This window comes from Seriola dumerili, unplaced genomic scaffold (assembly GCF_002260705.1).
Source record: "Seriola dumerili isolate Sdu_G_001 unplaced genomic scaffold, Sdu_1.0 BDQW01000533.1, whole genome shotgun sequence".
Taxonomy (NCBI): Eukaryota; Metazoa; Chordata; class Actinopteri; order Carangiformes; family Carangidae; genus Seriola; species Seriola dumerili.
In genome coordinates this window covers 1,673,058-1,694,866 of record NW_019174788.1, presented here as the reverse complement: position 1 = coordinate 1,694,866, position 21,809 = coordinate 1,673,058, and the positions used below count along the sequence as shown (strand labels likewise).

Genomic DNA, 21,809 nt, shown 5'->3' with positions numbered 1-21,809 from the left:
CACATTTAAAAAGCATTTCATATCATGGGTGTGAAGCTGTAATATCATTACTGATTCAAGATAACAAGCATATTTATCACACGGAGACATTTAATAGTATTTATAATTGGACTGTGTGAAGTTGGTGAACAGCACTTACTGAACACATTAATCTATTGTGATAAATTTCTTGTAAATGGGATAAAATAATGTGTCATGTGCATAAGAACTTAATTACATCCAGAGAGGAGCAGCAGAGTATGAAATTGGACATGACGACTCATCGATTACTTCACCACAGTAGAAAACTATTGATCGCGCAAGGCCTGTGTAGATAACTGACTGGTATCGATAATGTGGGGATCCCAACCACAGTATCTGTGTTTCTTTCTCTTTGTTTGAACATATAGAGCAAACAGACTCAAATAATTGAGTGCTAACACGTTCAAAGTGTAAAGTCTGGACTTGTAAAGCATCTAATTGGAAACAGCTTGGTTATTAAAACCCACACCTAATGCACACACCTAAATGAACCAACAAAATATATGTTCAGCTGTCACCATGTGGTGCTGCTGAATGCATGAAAACGTTGCTGTGTAGAAGGGTCAAAACAGTCTAAAATGATGCAGTTATATTAGGACAATCTCAAAACACGTCCTGACCCATTGAGATTGAGGTCAGTATTGGTGTTACAACTGTTTACAACCCCATCGCTGTGGGGCCATGATCTAAATGCATCAGTGAAGCTGCTGGTATTGACTTTCTCTGGTCAGAGTAGTGTTGGCACTCTTCCCTCAACAATTCAGTTGTTCCCACTTTGTCTCTGGCAACCCTGAAGCAGAGGCGGGTCACTGAAGTTTAGGTGATGTGCAGGGACTCATGTGGAGGGCGCTAACGATTTTTAAAACTTTTTGGTGACCGCGTCAGGGCTGCATGACCCGAGGAGATTTAAGTCACCACCGGCAGTCTGTCCATGCTGCTGCAAGGTAAATGGAAGCTACACAGACCTCTGTCCTGGTTTATATAATGGCTCTGCCGAGGGGAATGGTTTTATTATGACAAAACTGGACAACCGGCAAGACTAGGAAACATATCTCTGGATGCACAAGACCTCTCTGTCTACTATTATAATATATTTTTGCAAATATGTGACACGGTGCATTTTTACTTCAGAACTTTTCTACTTGTTATTGTTTAATTTTTCCTGTTGAGAGGTACTGTCATTTTTTTGATACTTACAATGTGTATTATTTTCTATATTCATATTTTCACCAACAAAATTTACTTGGGTTTTTTGGTGCTTTTTTTTTTTGCAAATTTTGCTCTTTTATACTGAGCTCATTTAATTCATTTGGTGTCTTTGCTGTCTGTATAAAATCCGAATGACTTCTTGCAAAGGTGTTCCTCTTGTTACTGAATGTCCATTATGAATCTATCAATTTTACTTCAACTGTTTCGGCAGATTTTCTTCCCTAATTATTTCATCTTTCTCTGTTATTGACTTTCGACCAGTCACAATGGCAGAGTGAAGATGGGGGACTGGAACTTCCTTGGGGGGATTTTAGAGGAGGTGCATATCCACTCCACTATGGTCGGCAAGATCTGGCTCACCATCCTGTTCATCTTTCGTATGCTGGTCCTCGGGGTGGCAGCGGAGGATGTGTGGAACGACGAGCAGGCTGACTTCATATGCAACACCGAGCAGCCTGGATGCAGGAACGTGTGCTACGACCTGGCTTTCCCAATCTCCCTCATCCGCTTCTGGGTGCTGCAGGTCATATTTGTGTCTTCTCCCTCGCTGGTTTACATGGGCCACGCTCTCTACAGGCTCCGGGCGCTGGAGAAGGCACGGCAGAAGAAGAAGGCACTGCTGCGGAAGGAGCTGGAGTTGGTCGATGTGGAGTTGGCAGAAGCCAGGAAGAGGATTGAGCGGGAGATGAAGCAGCTTGATCAGGGGAAGCTCAACAAACCTCCTCTGAGAGGCTCTCTGCTCCGCACATACGTGGCTCATATTGTAACTCGCTCTTTTGTCGAAGTGGCCTTCATGACAGGCCAGTATCTCCTTTATGGCTTTCACCTCTACCCGCTCTTCAAGTGTGAGCGGGATCCTTGTCCGAATGCTGTAGACTGTTATGTTTCCAGACCAACAGAGAAAAGTGTCTTCATGGTGTTCATGCAATGCATTGCCGCGATCTCCCTCTTCCTAAACATCTTGGAGATCATGCATCTGGGCTACAAGAGGATTAAAAAGGCCATCCTAGACTTCTACCCTCACTTGAGAGATGAGAGGGATGAATTTGATGACTACTATGCCAATAAGAATAAAAAAGAATCTGTTGTGCAAATATGCACCGGTGCTTCTCGAAAGGCAACAATCGCCTCTGCACCCGGTGACTACACCCTCTTGCTGGAGAGGGCGCAGGGCACAATTATGTACCCAAACCTTATCAAACCTTCAACTTTTCTACCTCTTCAGGGTGAGCAGGCCACTCAGCAGGATTTGGATGATAGCAGATGTTCAGCTCAAAGCCCCCCAGGGTATAACTGTACCTCAACTACCAATGAGCCCAGCCCACCGTGCTGTGACTCCCTGATTAATCCAAAGCAGGAGGCCGAGGACTTTTTACATCTTCCTCCACACACTGAGGGAGACAGCAGTGAAAGAGAGAGCCCAGACTCTCCGAAACGCCCACAGAGGGCAGCTCACGCCTCCTCCTTCCCCACGCTGCCAGTCAGCGCATCAAGGAAACCGTGGATGGCTCACGGCTCCTCCAAATGCTCCACAGTGCTAGAGGGTAAAAGCTCTGACACAGATTCATATGGGGGTGCAAAAGCCAGTAGTGGACCTCCTTCCTCTCGAACTCAGTCAAAATCAGATGACAAACATCAAAGCGGGCCCTCCACCCCAGAGTCACTGGATTACTCCAGCTCAGGATCCGGGCCCAACCCGAGACCACCTTCCTCCAACTGCAAAACATCAGTGGCAAGTAACGCAAGCGGCAGAAGAGCTCCGGACCTGCAAATCTAAACTTTGAACGTTATCTTCACACAGACGTCCGTGTTACAGATTTCACTTTCATTTCTGTATTGAACCTATGGATTTAACAGCATTGTGAGCAGGTTTCTAACTGGTGAGAGTTATATTTGTTTGTTCTGTTTTTGCCCTAAATCGTAAACAGTTAACAATTCAACCTAATTAATGTGGCATGCTTTAAAAACCCACAGCAGTTCAACTAATGCAAAAAATAGCTTTTGGTGAAAGACAGAGGACTTTATACTATATGCTTTATATTTATTTCAAACCAGTTTTGGACTACCTTTGTTTCCTATTTTGACTTGTACTGCTACAAAATTAGCATGAAAAATAAATGTAAAAAATAAAATATATAAATATAAAATCAATATAAACATTGTCTATTTATTTAACATGTTAGCTCTATAGACTGCCAAGTTGCGTTTTCTGAATGTATATTTACTCCCAATGACACTGTGAAAAGTCATGTAATTGGTGCATGTTTTAAATTTCCAGTATGGCAAACATGTCTGTCCAAAAGAAGTGTGTACATTTGTACCATAAAGTGATGCTAAACAAAAGAACTTCCAGATGTATTTGCGGTAAAGATGATTTTGTCTAAAGTTTGCAATTTAATTTAATCTGTATTATGAACTAGGATTTAAAGATGGGGAGGTTGAAGTCAACTCTCAAAATGGAAAGGAGATATTCTGTCGACCTGCACCGAGAGAGAAGTGGAAACATTAGCTGCTTTTTAAGCCACAATGACAAAAATGTCAGCATTACCGATACACCCTGGGAGTTTAACACTGTCATCAGACTCCTGAGCATATCAATAAGCAGCTAACACAGCAGCACTGTCCTCACCAAAGAGAATACCGTTGGTTTTCTGTCCTGCTTGATAGTTTTGACTGTTTGTCCCCCATGAAATAACTGAAAATTATTAAATCTGATTGAACCCCGTAGAAAACCTGATGTGCTCTGGTCCCCGACGTCTTCATTTGTTTCTGTATCAAGTGTTTTACTCGTTTTGTTTTCTTAAGGGATTTTTTTCATTTTGCATTAGTTTAAGTGTAGATCATCAAGTGATGACTGCTGTGTAATATCAGGGTTTCTGCAATGTTCACCAAGTTAAAGACTCACGTAGAAGGCATGGTGAAAATTATAAATAATATCCTTGAAAACAATGTGGTCTAGAATTGCTTTTAAGTAGCAGAAAATGGATGAATCAAATAAAGGAAAAATATCCAAGACCTTTTGTATAGGATATTCACGACTTTTTAATACCTTCTAGGACTTTTTTCTTTTTTTTCCTTTTTTTTTTTTTTTTTTAAATAAAGGAAACTGAATTCACTGCTTTGTAAGACTTTTCAAGTCCTGCAGATACTCTGAATACGGACTGTACACAGCTGTTTCTGACCAAGGTAACTACACTATCAAAATCCTGATATTAAAGTAAAAGTTCTGATTGACATATTGATGTTCACAGATTAATTTACCACCAATTACAATACTGTGCTTTATTTTGCAAGTGACTTACATTTTTGAGATTTTTTTTACAAATGTTCACTCAGACCAGATCTTTCAAAAATAAAGTGTACGTGTGTCTTTATCACATACTATGTCATGTGGATCTGGAAATTGTGTTTGTTTATCACAATGCCAGAAAAAAAAAATTATCAGCTGGTTATGGAACTCTTTCATAGGCTTCTCAAAAAAAAATTATACATCTCATGTCTTAAGAAATGACTTGTCCAGTCATCCAGAGGGCACTTTCTCAGTAAAGCTATGGTAAAGTCTTAATGAACAAGACAAAAACTTATATATACACACATGTACAGAATAAGTTAGATTCAAAGAAACAAAGTAGAAACTAGGATTTACAAAAAACAGCACAGTTATATAAAAAATCTTGGCTTTCACTTAACAGTGTCGTCTCGTCTTGAAATTCAAAGTGCCAGTAATATCAACAAAAAATACATTAATCAAACCAAAGCTCTGCTGTCGTCTACTCAGCTGTGGATCCATCTTCTGACACGGGTTCATGGCGCTGCAGCTAGAGAGATTCAGAAAAAACATGTATGTATGTTTAAAAATGATGTTGACGGAGTTGACATACATTTTTTATAATAATAATAATAATAATAATAATAATAATAACTTGGATTTTTATAGCGTCTTTCAGGGTACCCAAGGCCTCTTTACAGCATTAAGTTTACCCTTGTTTTGAGGTCTTTGTTTTCCTCTGCCAGACGTGCACACCTCTGCCTCAGGTCAATCACCTCCTGCTGCAGAGCCTCAGTGTCTGCTGAAATCTGTCCAGCGGCACCGAGATGCTGCTTCACAAATCTGGAGGGAGTTGGTTAAAGAATCTAAAGAGAAAGTGTTTCATTTATTGATTGATTCTGCACATCTTTATTTGATGGGTGGGGGCACAAACCTGACTCACATACTCAACTCACTACAGACCATGCAATTATTTGGCCATGTCAAGAAGAGCTTAATGTGTATAAAAGGATACTCCAGAGCATTGTTGGGCCGTTCAGGTTGTTCATACAAAGCCACGAGTACTGAAACCAAATGGAAACAAAAGAGTTAAATAAAATTGCAGAAGAACAGACGCTATTAATACGCTTAAAAATCTAAATTCAATACTTTTTAGTTACTGACCTAAATGTGATACCAAAACTGACTGATGTTAGCAAATATTTGGACACATTTCTGGTCTTGTTTACCTATTTGAGAAGTTTGGTATATTTTGTCAAATGGAAAAAATGGGTTACGTATATATTCCTTAAAGTGAGGTACTGAACAGTATTTTTGTGGTGTCAGTACAGAAACTTAAGTATAATATTAGTAGTGGTGTTGAAATTTTTCAAATGATGCTCTTTTTCAATTATTAAGATGATTTATTTGGTTCCAAAATCTCATATTAGATGATGATTTGATGTTGTTTACTAATCAGTGATTCAGTACAAATAGCAAGTTTCTGTTGTAAACTTGTCTGCAGCTCTCCTGGTTTGCTCCATTTACTTTTCATTAGGTGATTTGGTGTGAAGTTTGTGAATAGCGCCCAAGCCCAGAGAGAAATTATTTCTACAGAAAAAAATGTGGCATACCACTAGTAAGACTGTCAACAACACCAGCTTTCTCCAAGTATCTCCGAAACTGCTCCCTTTTGGTGTCCGAAGCCTGTGGAAAGTCAGGCATTTTATTATCAACTGAGCACAAAACTATCAACTGTAAGGTCTAGATAATGACAATAACGTAAACATTTATGTGGCAAACAGCATGGTTAATATGTATTTCCACAGGATTTTGCATCGATTTGTGTCTAGTCATTCATGTTCAGCATTTCTTTGTTGTTGTTTTGTATCTCATTATGGTAGTTTTGCATCTATATTTTAATCATGTTATGTCACTGTGATCATTAAGGATCTCTTTTTAGTTGCTCTGTTTCTTTGTGGTGTTTTTGAATCTCTTGTACTTGTTTTGCATCTCTGTGTAGTTGTTTTGCGTCTCTTTGCCGTCGAGTTGAGTCTCTTTGTCGTAAATTTGCGTCTCTATGTGGTCGTTTGATTTACTTTCTAACAAGAAATGTTAACAGTCAGTTCATACAGAGGATCTGGTCCAGGGCCTCCCGACACCAGCAATCCACTCATCCCGAAGGTTCGGTTTGTAAGTAAACATGGTCGAATTAAGACCTGCAGCAGGAAATGTTGTCAAAGACGTTTGTAGTTATTTTTTCGCATTATGTTATGGGATCTCAACTTAGCTCTATAAACGAAGATATAAAACCCAAATCATTGTAAAAACCAAAACATTAGTTCATAGGTCGACTGTCTAATCACTAATCAACTCCTTCTCCTCCCAGCTTGCTAATGTTAGCTTAGCTAACCTATAGTTACTACACAAGAAACAAATTCTTAAGAACACTAGTGTAAGAAGATAAAGCGAAAAGCGAACACACTTACTCTGTAGTGTGCCATGATGATGTAGGTTTTAAGGTTGACTTTCCTCTTGTAGATACTATGTTTTCTTCCTCACTTGATATCGCAGTGGTTAATTTTGAAAACCAGGTAAAGTGCCGGGCCGGAAAAGTTAAGTTTCGTTTATCACCTTCCTTCAAGCAACCGGTGATGCATTCAGGCGTTCCTCGTAAAAAATATAAGGTATGTCAAACACAAGCCAGAGCTAAATCCTTATCGGTCTTTATGTTTTATTTGTTGGGAGTGTTAGACTCAAACTGGACTTATTTCTAAAATTCTAAGATCCTGGTAACGACACTGTACAGAGGGTACAAAGTACAAATTACATGCTATCTTCTTAGGTTGGAAAGAGTCACTGCACATGGGACTTACATATCCCCGCCATTCTACACTTTAATGTTATCTCTTTAAAAAAATCTTTCAATAGTCAGCCCTTGCCAAACATTTGTCACGAATAATACATATTTGCATCTTATTGCTGATGTTAAGTATAAATTCCGACATTTTGGAAAGACTTTGAAATCCTCAACCTAACTGTAGTGGGTGCCTGTCGCCATCTGCTGTTGATATCGCGTAACACCATTACTATTCACTTTCTATTTGGTTTGTTTTAAACAACCTTTATGAAATGTTCAATTTTTCAAGGAAATCAAATGTATAAATTATGTGTTATTGCTACATACTTGAGTGGATTTTGAAAAGCAGTGATAAGAGTGCGTATCTGCTTCTTATTCGGGTGATAGGTCACAAAACAAGTCTGAGTACTAGTCAGGTGACAGCGACAAACATCGGTAGAGTGGCAGGTGGTTTGACCAATCACTTTTCGAATTGTAACACAGACAGCGAATAAGAATCAAGGGGCGGGACCAAAGGGCGAGTTTTTTTCAGGGGAGAGGAAATCCTAAGGAAATGTGTGGGATCACGCTCTGTGTTTCTGAGTAGCCAGGGCATTATTGACAAAGTATTTTCATTGTCTGGCGTTAGTTTATGTTGCATACCGATCGTCTGATATAAACACGGGTGTGGTGACTGACAAGTACGGGGGGGAATAGGGGAAGCGACCGTCGTTGGGTCAAAATGTCGATTCAGTACGATGTGGAACAGCTGGCTGACAGCTACGGGGTAGCGGACTCGTTCCCCAAAGATTTCGGTTACGGTGAAGAGGAGGCCGACATCGAGGACAGCCCGGCTCCGTCCGACAGCAAACCCAGAATCCTCCTCATGGGTTTGAGAAGAAGTGGCAAGTCATCGATACAGAAGGTAGGAAGAGGCGTTAAAGTGTTAGCCTTTCGAGGCGAGCGGCGCCTTCCTCTGCTTCACGCAAGTCAATGAGAGGTTAGCCTGAAGAGCTAGCGAGTTAGTTTAGCATGTCGCAAGTGATGATAGCTATCTACCAGCAGATAACATGTCTGGGCACACGAGAAGGAAAGAAGTGCAATTAAAACCGTTCTCCCTGCAGCTAATGGCTAAGTTAGCCTTCAGAGGTAGCTTAGTTTAGCTGTAGCAGTGAATTATTAACCAGGTGGACAGAGACGCTTGGTGTATCTGTACCGATATGTGGATGTACAGCATGTGACTATTAAGTTAACAACTTGTCCAACATGCCAAATATATCTTAGTCCCACCCAGCTGTGAGGCAAAGGGCAGGTCTGATGTGTGGCTCTCACATGACAGCACAGCGACCACACCTTCCATTCTCAAAACCTAACACTTAGTTTCAAATCAGTACAGCACCCTCAGTTTGGACAACATCCTCTCTGCAATGCATGTAAATCATGGCCGGATTAACTCGCTGGGGGGGGGGGGGCCAGATTTGTTGGGCCCCCACAGTCCCCCCTCCTACATAAACATGTTATGTGTCCCAGGTTCCCAAGTCCAGAGTGGCGCTGCAATAATTTCATTAATTGCTTCAGTGTTTTGGTCTGGTCTGTGTAATAATGTCCCACAGCCCAGAGTGATGTCTTCAAACAGCTTTTTTGCATTCAACCAATAGTTCACTACCCAAAGATATTCAGTTTACTGCAACATATGACTGGAAAAAGTGGTAAATCCTCACACTGGTGTAGCTGGAGCCATCAAATGTTTGGCATTTTTGATTAAAAAAAATTGACAGAAACAATTAATTGACTGTCAAAGTAGTTGCAGATTAGTTTTGTTTCAGCTCTAGTCCAGAGCAGCCAGTACTCCCAGGGTCTCCTCCCAGGTAAGTGTTTACCTGAGGTGGTCAATCACGCAGATCCTGGAGCAGCTTGTCTTGTAATCAATTTACTTAGTAGATGAAGCTTAATGTTTTATTTCATAAAAGTGTAATAATTTTTTATGATGTTATAAAACATTGCAGGAAAATCGGACTCCCATGCTAGAATCATAGTGAATTAGTGTTAGCTTTTCCACAGTTTCATAAAATACAATTTTATTGAAAATATACATCATGTGAAGACAATAAAAATGGTATGACATGGTCATAAAATTAGCCATAGTTGATATTGCACTTCAGTCGTGGAAATTCCTTAACAATTTTCCAATTAGTCAAATTACGAAAAACCAACTGACTCATAGAGGTTGTTGCCTACTGCCTTGATTTGAACACGAACTCGTACAGCAAAGTTAGCTGTCTCCGTCATATCCTTCAACTCTGCCACTTCCAGACTAGCACCGTGGTTGAATAATAGATGAGATGCAGTTGTTCCCTCCTATGATATTTTATTATTCATGTTAAAATACAAGGGGGAAGTAGAATCAGGCTAGATATAGCGTGACATGCCAGGAGCCTATCCTAAAGACAATGCCTGGAGGAAATAAAAGTAAAGAACTGCACTTCTCTGTACTGAAGTGCACATGCACACATGTTCTGTTTTTCAGTAATCCACACACCCTCAAGCCCCTGATTAATGTTCCCCAGTAATCCTCTAGTATGGGCTGATAAAACATGTGATTTGGCTTTTTGCTGGTTCATTGGCCTGTGACCTCAGTGGCCCACACACTGATTCAACATGGCAGTGGTGAAGCGAACGCTCCCAGGTCCTCCACCATTACCCAGTGCAATTTATTTTCTACCTCTTACTGTATCCAGTAGAGCAAGACTTTGATCAACCCTAAACTACTCTTGGCTTTACAGCTACAGTCTTACCTTCTGCTGTTTGAAAGCATGCCACTGCAAAATGCTGAATATAGAGTGACGTGTTGCATCAGACCATTGAGTCTGCAAAGTTTTGCCCTTTTCCCTTTTGCTCTGCATGTGACATCCGGATGATGTGTTTGTGCCGGAATCATAGCACCAGTCAAAATATAGTAACGCGTGACAGTGACATAACACAAAATGATAATTTACAATATATCTCTATCTGTGTAACTCTGAAGAAAACCCTTAAACACTTCTTCAAAAAGTTGTATTCTATATATAAAATAATTTGTTAAAGTTATTTGCTGTATTACTAATTTCTCACTATTCTCAAAAGCATGTGTAACAAAATGTTTAAAGTTTCAGCCATTTTAACACAAATGTTGAACAGTAACTTAACTGATATCAATACAAATCAAAAAAGCAAAAGGTGGCTAGAGATGACACATTGAAGGGATCGCACAGTGTGTCTGAAAAGCCAAGTTAGGTCTCTCACTCCAAACCCTGCGATTGTCTGCTAATTGAGTAATTGTTTCAGCTTTAAATACATGTTAAAATAAATATAGTCATTGTTTGTGTCGTTAACAGATGACGTATAGGTAATTGTTATAAATTGTGTTATTTCCAATCTTCACCTTAGCACAGTATGATTACAGTAGGGAACTCTAATTTCGTTAGGTGTGATAAGGAGCTCAGCTGTTTTATCATTACTTTCCTGTCCGATGTTTTCATGTTCACTTGGCTAAAGCTTTGTCTGGGGATTAGATAACAAATTGATTGTAGGATGAGTGTGACACTGTATAATAAGAACAAATTGTATTCATGTATATGCAGTGTTACTTTGTGTCACACTTTCTAAGTTGGTATTAGGTCTCTGGACTCCCTGCAACAAAATCCCAGGGACAAGTCATTTGGATTTGTTCTACTTCAAGATAAACCCATCTCTTATTTTTAGGTGGTTTTCCACAAAATGTCTCCCAATGAGACCTTGTTCCTGGAGAGCACCAACAAGATCTACAAGGACGACATATCCAGCAGCTCATTCGTCAATTTCCAGATCTGGGACTTCCCAGGCCAAGTTGACTTCTTCGACCCCACCTTCGACTACGAGATGATCTTCAGAGGAACCGGGGCTTTGATATTTGTCATCGATGCTCAGGTGAAGAACAGAAAAACAATGGTTCATTTGAAATAGCCATAAACACAGGAAGTGACTGTGTTGTTTCACAGCAACGCACTGTATTGTTCAATTGGCTCTGAGCATAGGAAGTAAACAGAGTCGTGTTTCAAATATGCTGACTAAAGGTATTGATCTTTGCTTTTCCTCTTGCCTTGTGGGCAGTTACTAGGCATTTCATTTCACAAATAGGAAATCTGACACTATTGTGGCTCACTTTCATGTATATATTTTCCATTTTATAACTGCATACAAGAAGAAAACAACATATTTTAGTGGTCACTGACTGTTACTGTAAGGCAAAGTACTGTAGAAGCCCCTTTCAACCCTGAGGAATGAACTCAGTGATGAGCAGCTGGAATAGCCAGAATAAAAGACAATTACCCGCCTCGGCTTTTATGCCAATGCTATCCACATGACCATAAGTGCTTTCAAGAAGTAATCTCAGCCACGATGTAAGCCACAGCTGATCTGATCGCAGGGTTTATTTCTACTCAAGGAGGTGCATCAGATTAAATTAGTTTCAGCAGTTGGTCACACAGCAATATCTGAGCAGAGTTGTTTTCACTGTTTTGCTTGCTGTTTTGGAAGACAATGCAGTGGTGCGTTTCCTCATACCTGGACTTACACATCACTCTGTCCTGGAGCAGCAGACAATAATCGCCCTGGGCTCAGCTCACAGAAGAGCAAGTTGTGACTGTAACACCTTTTAATAGGCAGCACATCTTGATTTTCTTGTTCATTTTATTCATGGGAATCTGCTGCGGCATTGTTGTTGTAATTTTTTGTTGTATAAGCAGCAGCTGCAATGAATCACTTTAAATGGCCGTTATCAAGGTTCATCCGAGCAGAAGATCGTCATATGCAGTTTTGAGAGATGTGAGGTATCTAAATGTTTAACGAGGCTTAATTGTTTTGGTCTCAATTGTTTTAACTATGCTGACAGTTTAGCAGCAACAAAGGCGATTAATTAATGATATGGTGATTATGTGCACGAATGCTGTCATAGAAGATAATTGTCATCTAAAATAAGGACTGTAGGGTAGATTTTTGTAATGCATTTATGGGCAGTTTTATGATTCAGTTTGTGCAAAGATGTACATAATTCACATGTGTATTAACATATTACTTTCTTCCTCTTAGGATGACTATGTGGAGGCTCTGGGCAGGCTCCACCTCACTGTGTCGCGGGCCTACAGGGTAAATCCAGAGATTAACTTTGAGGTTTTTATCCACAAAGTGGACGGCCTGTCAGACGATCACAAGATCGAGACCCAGAGAGACATCCACCAGAGAGCCAATGACGATCTGGCTGACGCTAGCTTAGAGAAGCTGCATCTCAGGTACGTTTTCATTTCACATTTTATTATTTTACTTTTTACATTTTCTACTTCACTACATTTGTACAAGGCTAAAGAAGAAATGATTTCTTCCCTGCTACCTGTGCAATCAGACGTTGGTATTGACATGCAAGTGCATGCAAACACACTGTTCTCATTACTGCATTTCCATGAGAGCAGGCCCTTCTCCTTTTCTTATAAGTCCTTTTTAATATAAAAATTATACACAATTATATACATTTTGTAAGAAAGAGGGAAAAATATTTCTACAATCATGGGTAAGATGTAGCAACTCAAGTTAATGGTAAAAATAACAATATTTTACTACTACTAATAATAATAATAATAATAAACAAGGGCCTGATACATAATGCAAATACAATAAAGTATTGTTTATTTGCACATTTTCTGTATTGCATTATTCATTTTAAAATACTTTTTGAAAAAAGCACAGACACACAAAGTAACACTGCAAGAAAGAGGTAGGTTGAATTAGGTTAAGCTAAACTTTAAAACAATGGACCAACACAAAAGTTGGTCCAAATCCAGTTAACTCACCATTGTGGGGATGTTTACATAAACTGAGGCAACTCATACATCAGAAAAAAAACAGCTGAGTAATGCACCAGATACAGACCTGCACAGCAGGACTTTAAGTCGCAGCAAACAGTGAATTAAAGCTTTACAGTACTGCTGCTTTTTTGTTCAGCACATTTTCTAAATCTTATCAAAAACACAGCTGCAGCTTAGAAATGAGCTCTAACAGGTTGGTACAGCAGCTGAACAGAAACCTTAAATCCCCTTTAAATAAGCATTTCCAGATTCAGTCTGTTTACGAAGCTAACTTCACTTTAGCTTCTCTGGCTGAATGTCACTAAACTCCAGAGAAACCTCCTCAGCTGTAATGACATTTCTTCCACTTGATGGAGTGGGTGAAGAGGATCAAACATCCTACGTGGCAGAGTGCATTTATTTTTAGAGCTGGTTTGATTTCCTTTTAACATGTGAACAACACAGTGGCAGAGAAAGATCAACCAGGTCAAGCTCACTTTCTGCCGGTTTAAATAACGGAGCCCTGAATTCAGCACAGGTAACTTCAAAACAATTTAACACAGTGCTCATAGGCCACCAAACGATGCTCCTGAGTGACAGTGCAGAGTAAGTTTGAGACTGTGGTCTGTTCAGCAACGTCAGATTAAAAAAATTATCTGAATGTGATGATGGTCCAGCTCTCTATGAAGGAAACTGATACCAACCTAATGTGAGCACATATTCGACAGCAGGAGCAGTAAATGTAAAAGTGATTAGCACTCACTTTTTTTCTTTTTTTTTTTTACAAACACAGATGAAATTATTATTGTTTTTTAAGTTGGTGCTAAAATTATGTGCAAGTTTTTTTTTCTCTGGCATGTTTGAACGATGTACATTTTTATCCAAGAATGTTAATAATAAATGAGAATTGAATTCTCTGATATAGCTCATCTCGTGATACAGTCTTTGTGTTCCCTTTGTGAGAGACAAGCTGTCTCTACCTGTTTGACGTAAGTGGCTTCCCTGAACTTTATGCAGATGAAAGAGAAAAAGAAAGAAGTTGTCACACATACAAGGAAGCAGATTGGTTATTTGTAAGTGTTGCTAAGTTAAATACATTCATTCAGCTTTTTTTTTTCTCAGCAGTTCTCTGGATTTCAACAACTTTGTGCTACTGTAACACGTGTAGGTGTTAACATGTCAGCACAGAGTCCAGCCAGTCACAACTCTCACCCCAACAAATCTGTGTCAAGTTTGAAAGTGAAAATTAGATTGTATTGACAGAGCATCCTAAAATGTTGCTTTTTTAAAAAAAAAAAAAAAAAAAAAAACCTGAATCTGCACATGTAGAGCGACATCGTCACATCTGATGCATGTCACCTGCAATTTGATCCCCCTGTTGGAATTCATCACAATTGCTTTACCACAGCAGAAATGAATTATTGGCTTCAATATTTTTCTCATGCCTTCTATAGGCAGTAATGTAGTATGTATCCGTACTGCAGGCTCTCGAGAGACATTATGTTACATTACAGTTACAAACTAAAGGTGGGATTATTCTGACATTATCTGATACTATGATAGTAAGTAATTCTATACCATATTGCTCCTTCTGTCTTTCCATTTGACTTTAATACTTTGGCCATGTGTGTGACCATGACTGAGGTGTTGCATTCCATGTGGTATGAAAAAAAGTCTTACATTTAACTTGATGAACCCTACAGAAACCCTGTGAAAGGCCTTTAGTGTTCATGCTAATTTCCTCTGTTACATACACAGTAGCCTGTGCATGTGTATGGTCTGCATACTCTTGAGCGTTACTGTGAGATTCCTCCCTGACATCCTAATGAAGAATCAATGACCCGTTCTTCAGATACCATAGCTGTTATGATTCGGGCTCCAAAGGGCGGACAAATGTAAGATGTAGAAATAAGGCTGACGTACACTTGCAGTGATTCACACCATTAACTGCTGTAGGAGATTTAGTGATTTGATTTGTTGTTTTGTGTGGAAAATACTGACACTTTTACTGCGTCATATAACCAGAGGAAATGGTCCAATCAAAAGCCATGATTACTTGGTTAATGGCTTAGTCAATAGACAGAAAGCTAATTGATGACTGTATTGATAATACAGTAATTGTTTAAGTTTTTCAAGTAAAGTACAAGTCATCACCAAGTTAATTGAAAATAAAGCTGGAAGAATAACCAATTAGTTGATATAAAGAGAATTAGTTGGGTAGCAATTTTGATAATAAGTTTAATTGCACAAGTTTTTAAATTAAATCTGTTTTGGGAAAATCATTATTATTTTAATTTTTTTTACTGTTTCATGACATTTAATAGACAAAAAGATCAATTGATTAAAAAGTACTCTGTAGGTTGCTCGATAATAAAATAAATTGTTGGAGCCCTGATCAAAAACTAAAAATGATCGTTAATTACAGCCTTTGCCCTGACACTGTGTGTAGAGTCTAAATGTGTTGTGTAGCGCATAAAACAGGTTGTCCTGGCTGAGCTCGGTCAGCTCTGCAGCAGCTTTACTGTTGATGTTAGGGCTCTGTTGGCACATACTGCACTGTGTTTTATGTGGGGTGAGATTGTTGTTTATTCCGGTTAGACAGCCATGGCGGTCCTGGATATACAGCGGAGCTGAGAGGGCTTTTTTTTTTTTTTTTTGCTCTGCCTTGTGGCTCTTTGGTACTTTGTAAAGTTGTTCTTCTGCCAAGTGTATGCAGACAGTTCCATTTGGCTCAAGCCACTGGTTTCCTCAGACACTGGCCTTTTATTTATATATCCCAGTAACCAACGTCCATAAATCATGTGTGTCCGGTTTTGCTGCAGTCATATGAGATCAGTTTTGCTAATTTTATTTTCATTCCTGTGTTTTTATGTCTGAATCAGGTTTACATGTTTTACTTCAGACCCTTTTTTTTTCTACCATCCAGCATCTGTTTCTCATGTGATCTTGTGACTTTCTGTATTTTTACCTGCTTCCATATGCTTTTTGAGGAAGTGAGAAGTGACAGCTTAGTAACGGCTTATTCACCTCTTCTTCTTTTTTTTTTTTATCTTTATGTCATTCAGCTTTTACCTGACGAGTATTTATGACCACTCCATCTTTGAGGCCTTCAGCAAAGTGGTGCAGAAGCTCATCCCTCAACTCCCCACTCTGGAGAACCTCCTAAACATCTTTATTTCTGTAAGTAGACAACCATGAGCTCTTGGTCAACCAACCTTTTTTAGTAACGTTGTCATTGACACCATGATTTATGTGTGACAGACTGAATGTGAGTCACTGAAAGCATTGATGCCACTTCATGGTTAACAGTTCCTCTGATTCTCTTACAGTGTTTTGATGCCATGATTGTAACACTAATCTTTTTATGAGGCGGAGGATTTCTAACACGCACATTGTTAGCAACATATTTTGAATTGTGTCACTCTTCGTAACACCCAAAAGACCACTGGCAGAGATTTATCTCAGGACATGATGAAGGAAGAACAAGCAGTCCTTCCTCACATAGTATCTGCAAATAATTGTATGTTTTTTTTAATGTAGTTTGTCAAGATTTAATGTATCCAGAGAGTTGACATAGCTGCGACAGGTGTTTCTGTTATTTTGTCCACTCGATTTATATCAATGAGGGCAGGCTAAACATAAACACCTCTGTATAATATCATGTAGCTCAACAGCACCACAAACTACATCCTTCAAGTTGATTCAATACATCTCCAAAACATTGTATATAAATTATATACTATTATAGACTTTATAGATACATACATACATACATAGTATAGATGATATATTTCATGGTTAAGCAATGAAGAAATACTTCAAAGAGCACTGAGTTTGACTATATAACCTTATATCACAATATCAATATCTTTACATGTGTCACAGTAAAATGTGCCAAAAGGTGGGGGAGGGTTCCTATGGAGACCCTTACCGATCACTGATAAGACAAAACGTCATTTGACTTGGCTTCCATATGCTCACACAGCTTTTGGCACATTTCACCATGTGTATTGAAAACTTCTGGAAAGTTAATTGAGATAATGGATGAAATCAATGACAGGAAATGTCTGTCTTTGTCTAATCGAGCTAATTGACTACCTGTCAAATCAAAGTGTTTCCATTATCACATTGATCCAAAATCGTATGAGAATCCAAAATCAACATAAAGCGGTCGTTGTCATTGATTTGTGACCTAAATACTGCACACCCAGAGATATGAAAGGGATAACTACCATGGTGTAAAGATTATAGGAAAATGAAACAATAAGATGATAAAACAATTTCCTAATTTTCTGATGAAAAATGTCTCTTGACAGTTGCCAAATTTTTTTATCCGCATATGTCATCATATCGCCCACCCTTACAGTTTTATTATCAGGTCCAATGTAACACATCAGATAGTAGTCCTGTGTTTCTTTACCACAATGTAATATCCTAATACTCCCCTTCGTCTTTGTCTCTCACTCTTTCATCTCTCTTCCTCTCCGGCCTTCACCTCATTTTTGTCGCTGGCAGAATTCAGGGATAGAGAAAGCCTTTCTGTTTGATGTGGTCAGTAAGATCTACATCGCCACAGACAGCTCTCCTGTAGACATGCAGTCCTATGAGCTGTGCTGTGATATGATCGATGTGGTCATTGACGTCTCCTGCATCTATGGGTGAGTGCGTTTTGTTTGCTTGTTTGTACATTAGCAATTTATCAGAGAGGTCAGAGTTGGGTTATGCCAATGCTTTCCATACAACCTCATTCAATTTAACAGTGAACTCTATAATAAATGAGTTGCAAACATAGGGAAGAGTATCTATAGAGTAGATTTATTAACTTTCTGTATAAATTTGCATGTTAACTACTGAAACAAATAAAAAAGCATGTTTAATTTACTCTCCCTCTAATTTGTTAATGCTTTAAGATATAGAGTTCACCCATGTGTTGTCTGATGATGCTTTTATTGAAGCATAACTTCATTTATGCATTTATTTGCTTAATTAATGACATCATTGGCAAGCTGCAATTTATTTTCCATTTTCCCCTAAATGCTATGGTGTTTTGTTGTGCCACACTAGCCTGAGGGAGGATGGCAGCGGCAGTGCCTACGACAAGGAGTCCATGGCCATCATCAAGCTCAACAACACCACTGTGCTGTACCTGAAAGAGGTCACCAAGTTCCTGGCCCTTGTCTGCATCCTGCGAGAAGAAAGTTTTGAGCGCAAAGGTTAGCTGTCAGGGAAATCTGTGATCCTCTGCACCTCATTTGGCTTAATTTGGCTAATGATGTTGTGGCTTGAGTCAAGTGTTTTTCATATTTTCTCTCTCCTACGTTATTCTAGCGTCGCATCTACATGTATGTAGAGTGGGTGAAGTCCAAACAAGAACATCTATACATTGTAATGTGTTGCAATTAAGTACATTGAAGGGAAAATCCAGGGATTTAGGAAGTTACAATTTACAAGAGACAGATTTTGATAAGATTGGTAAAAAGTGAAGTAACAGAGGCCGAGATATCCTGACTCCCTTAAAAGCCACAAAGAAACTGTTTTCACAACCTTGGCACTACTACAAACTGATCTTCATCTGTTAAATCAGTGGTGCAATTTGTCTGAAAAATTCTTAACTTTCACTAAATGTTATGTGTTTTTGTTCTGGTCATGACATAATTAGATCTACCAGACTTTTGACTGATTTTGTTTGCAGATATTATTACAGAGAGGAAATTTCACGTCATAATAAAGTATTAACTACTCTTATCTTTCTTGCTTTCTTAGGATTGATAGACTACAACTTCCACTGTTTCCGGAAGGCCATCCATGAAGTATTCGAGGTGGGCGTTTCCACCCAGCGTCCAATGGGCTCCCAGGCTGTGGGCTCACCCTGCAACAAGGCTGTTGCATTGAATGGCACGCCGCGCAACACTGTCTAGACACTGATGCAAATAAAAAATAAAAAGACGCAAAAAGAGGGTAGAGGGAAGGAAAGACAGAGAAGAGCCAGGGAGCCTGTAGAGGACAGACTACTAAACTGTGGGCTCTCTGGTGCGCCAATCACAATCCCTTGCTCCCAGCACCTAAAGCACTGAGAGATGGCTGGAGAGTGTAGGAGCAGCACTGGAGCACCGAGGGGGTCAGGCTTCTCAAGCTGGGATGGAAGGGAAATTCAAGCATCCGTTACAGGCGAATGCAAAGCACCGTGTTGACTGTGAGGAAGTCAAGAGAGTACAACTGCACTTGGACAGGAAAAGGTGTTCAGTCTCTCTCTTGGGATTTCCTAAAGCGGTCAAAGACTGTGATATTTAGCTGCTGGTCTCTCTGTATGAACAATGTGAGGAGGGAAAACAAACCCTTGTTGTAACCTCTTGCTATGGACGAGCTGTGATGACAGTTTGCAGGAATCTGTCTAGTGATGAATCCACCCTGACCACTTCTGTGCTGATTTAAAAAGAAGAAAAAAAAAGAAAAAAAAACACACACAAAAAAAGAGATGGCGGATGTGAACTGCTAGTCCTAACCCACACATGTTCAGAGATGGCCTTATGTAGATAAAGCTTGACTGCAGTGCAAGCTTTCTCTCTCCACCACTCACCTCACCCTACCTGAATGCTGCCCAAAACTCGCTTTTTGGTTTCACTTGTGAAGGGAAAACAAGGTTTTGTGAGCAGTCTACAAAGGGATTGTGCTGTCGATAACTAACTCGGTCGTGTGTGTGTGTGTGTGTGTGTGTGTATGTATGTGGGTATGTGTGCGCCTGTGTGTATGTGTGCGTGTGTGTCAACGAAAGGTTTTGATGAGATCCCAGACTAGGCTCCTTGTCTGTACTGGAGAGGGATGTTTATGGAAAGCTATATGTCCTTCTTCTCAATAACAGCAGCTTAGCGTAATTAAAACTCTTCAATCAGTGAAAGTAACTTGTCTGTGTGTGCTCCACTGAAAATCAAGCTTTTGATTGACTTTCTGACGAGTTTTGCTGGAAATTTGGAAATGGTCTTTACAAAAGCACTGCCAAGATGAATAAATGATTCCTAAACAGTGAAATTATTTTAAAAAATGCCATGATTAAACCCTCATTTGTTGCCATCTTAGAAAAATGTCTTAGGTCTGGCTGATGTGCGGACTGATGGAGGGGTTCACACTCCAGATTGACTGTGTGGGATGATGGTATGAACTGGTTAAAAACTTGCATGTTTTTCCACCTACAGTTCCAACCCTGCCCAAAATTATTAATCCATGTTTTGTATTTAGTTTGGCTCTAATCAGTAGGATTCACAAAAAAAACAAAATGTACCCATTCCAAGCATGCATACATCAGTGTGTTGTCAACTTCTATTGTTCTCAACCATAACACTTCTCATTGTATTTAAAAGTAAGGAAGTGAAACTAATCAAGACAGTTAAATACAAAGGAGAAGAAAAAGACCAGATTTGCTTTTTTGCCATCAGGGTGACAAGATAAGACAGTCGTGCCCGCATTGGTCTGTTTGTTTATATCAGGGGTGAGATGTGAGAACTCAGACTGGCTGCATCCTGTCTAGAAACCTGACTCGTAAATGTTATCATGATAACTTAGCAGGGTAAAACTGAGCAGTTCATGTTCCAGATTTTAAGGCGTTCTGGTTTTTACTCGGCAAAGGTATTCAAATAACTCAGCTCCTTCAGACATGCCCCAAAATCTTCTCAACCTTGTCATTATCAGTCACCTGCAAATAAACACTTGCACATCAAAGCTTGATGGATGATTGACTTCATGTATTGTGAGCTATACTGTGTGAAATAAATGAAAATTTAAATTTTGTTTTTGTTATTGTAATAATTGGTCCAAAGGAACAAAAAGTCATTTCAGTAACCAAATCATCTACCACTGGTATTATAGGAGCAGAAACATGTTCAGATTCTCTTCAGCAGTCTGTTTCTTACCATTTAATATGATGCAAACCTACAATCAAACACAAGATGGCGCTGGAGGACTGCTCAAGTGTTTCCCCTCGCTTGTATTGTCATTCATTTTTGCCTCCTCTCCAACCTCAGCGACTGTTTTGATGCTTGTAAAATTTACAGTAAGCATGCAACATTTGCTGAACCTGTATGCTGAATTACACACCCTGTTCAAGTTGGACTATAAATGTCAGAAGCTTTAGTAAGAAGAAAGAAGAACTGTTTGATTAACGGCCTGCAGTATGAGCATAACCGTAGGGTAAATTGGATTACTCAGTATTGACGAAACATAGGCTTTAGCTCACATCTAATTTATGAAGAAGTCAAGTTCATGTCGACTGGATATTTTCTATATGTTAACAGTCTAAGTGACCTTTTTAACCTTTGCTAATATGAAACCAGATCGACTGTTAACTGTCAGTTCTCTTGATTTTGCTGTTGTTTACGTGGCGTTATAATGAGTGAGAATGGGGAGGCGAAAAAAAAAAAGGAAAAAAAAAAAATCCCCTTTCTGGTTTAGTGCATATAAAAACAACTCTGTGAATAGCTTCGCCATGCAAGTTATTCACCAGTTAAGTTAAATAAGCCTCACAGCTACTGTCACGACCCATTATGTGGGGAGTAGGCGAGACAGCTAAACACCACTTCCACACAATTTAGATGCAATAAAACACTGACAGCTTTTTTATCCACTTCATTAAGCCAGTAATTTCTTA

General features: G+C 39.3%; 3 protein-coding genes across 3 annotated transcripts; 2 read left to right on the top strand and 1 right to left on the bottom strand.

The window, feature by feature from the left end:
• Positions 1-1,510: 1,510 nt before the first annotated feature.
• On the top strand, positions 1,511-3,190 carry LOC111235760 (gap junction alpha-9 protein-like). Its single transcript, XM_022764288.1, has one exon. The coding sequence runs from the start codon at positions 1,511-1,513 to the stop codon at positions 3,005-3,007; it is 1,497 nt and encodes a 498-aa protein (XP_022620009.1). The 3' UTR covers positions 3,008-3,190.
• Positions 3,191-4,364: 1,174 nt separating this feature from the next.
• LOC111235759 (C-Myc-binding protein-like) lies at positions 4,365-7,128 on the bottom strand. Its single transcript, XM_022764287.1, has 5 exons — positions 6,967-7,128; positions 6,112-6,184; positions 5,514-5,562; positions 5,212-5,341; positions 4,365-5,048 (listed from the first exon to the last, which is right to left on the bottom strand). Exons 1-5 carry the CDS (start codon positions 6,979-6,981, stop codon positions 5,001-5,003), a joined length of 315 nt encoding a protein of 104 aa, XP_022620008.1. The 5' UTR covers positions 6,982-7,128; the 3' UTR covers positions 4,365-5,000.
• Positions 7,129-7,881: 753 nt separating this feature from the next.
• rragc (Ras related GTP binding C) lies at positions 7,882-20,952 on the top strand. Its single transcript, XM_022764380.1, has 7 exons — positions 7,882-8,241; positions 11,058-11,261; positions 12,423-12,622; positions 16,237-16,351; positions 17,687-17,829; positions 18,236-18,384; positions 18,935-20,952. The coding sequence occupies exons 1-7, from the start codon at positions 8,059-8,061 to the stop codon at positions 19,087-19,089; spliced, it is 1,149 nt and encodes a 382-aa protein (XP_022620101.1). The 5' UTR covers positions 7,882-8,058; the 3' UTR covers positions 19,090-20,952.
• The last annotated feature ends 857 nt before the right edge of the window (positions 20,953-21,809 follow it).

What these genes read in the sequence shown, in the direction of transcription:
- LOC111235759 (XM_022764287.1), bottom strand. An exon ending in TGTTGACAGTCTTACTAGTG is followed by an intron (nt 5,563 to 6,111) that starts GTATGCCACATT and finishes ATTTGGTTTCAG; the next exon opens with TACTCGTGGCTTTGTATGAA. An exon ending in ACAAAGACCTCAAAACAAGG is followed by an intron (nt 5,049 to 5,211) that starts GTAAACTTAATG and finishes GAATCTCTCTAG; the next exon opens with CTGCAGCGCCATGAACCCGT.
- LOC111235760 (XM_022764288.1), top strand. Translation starts at nt 1,511, where the DNA reads ATGGGGGACTGGAACTTCCTTGGGGGGATTTTAGAGGAGGTGCATATC.
- rragc (XM_022764380.1), top strand. Translation starts at nt 8,059, where the DNA reads ATGTCGATTCAGTACGATGTGGAACAGCTGGCTGACAGCTACGGGGTA. An exon ending in TATTTGTCATCGATGCTCAG is followed by an intron (nt 11,262 to 12,422) that starts GTGAAGAACAGA and finishes TCTTCCTCTTAG; the next exon opens with GATGACTATGTGGAGGCTCT. An exon ending in AGAAAGTTTTGAGCGCAAAG is followed by an intron (nt 18,385 to 18,934) that starts GTTAGCTGTCAG and finishes TTGCTTTCTTAG; the next exon opens with GATTGATAGACTACAACTTC.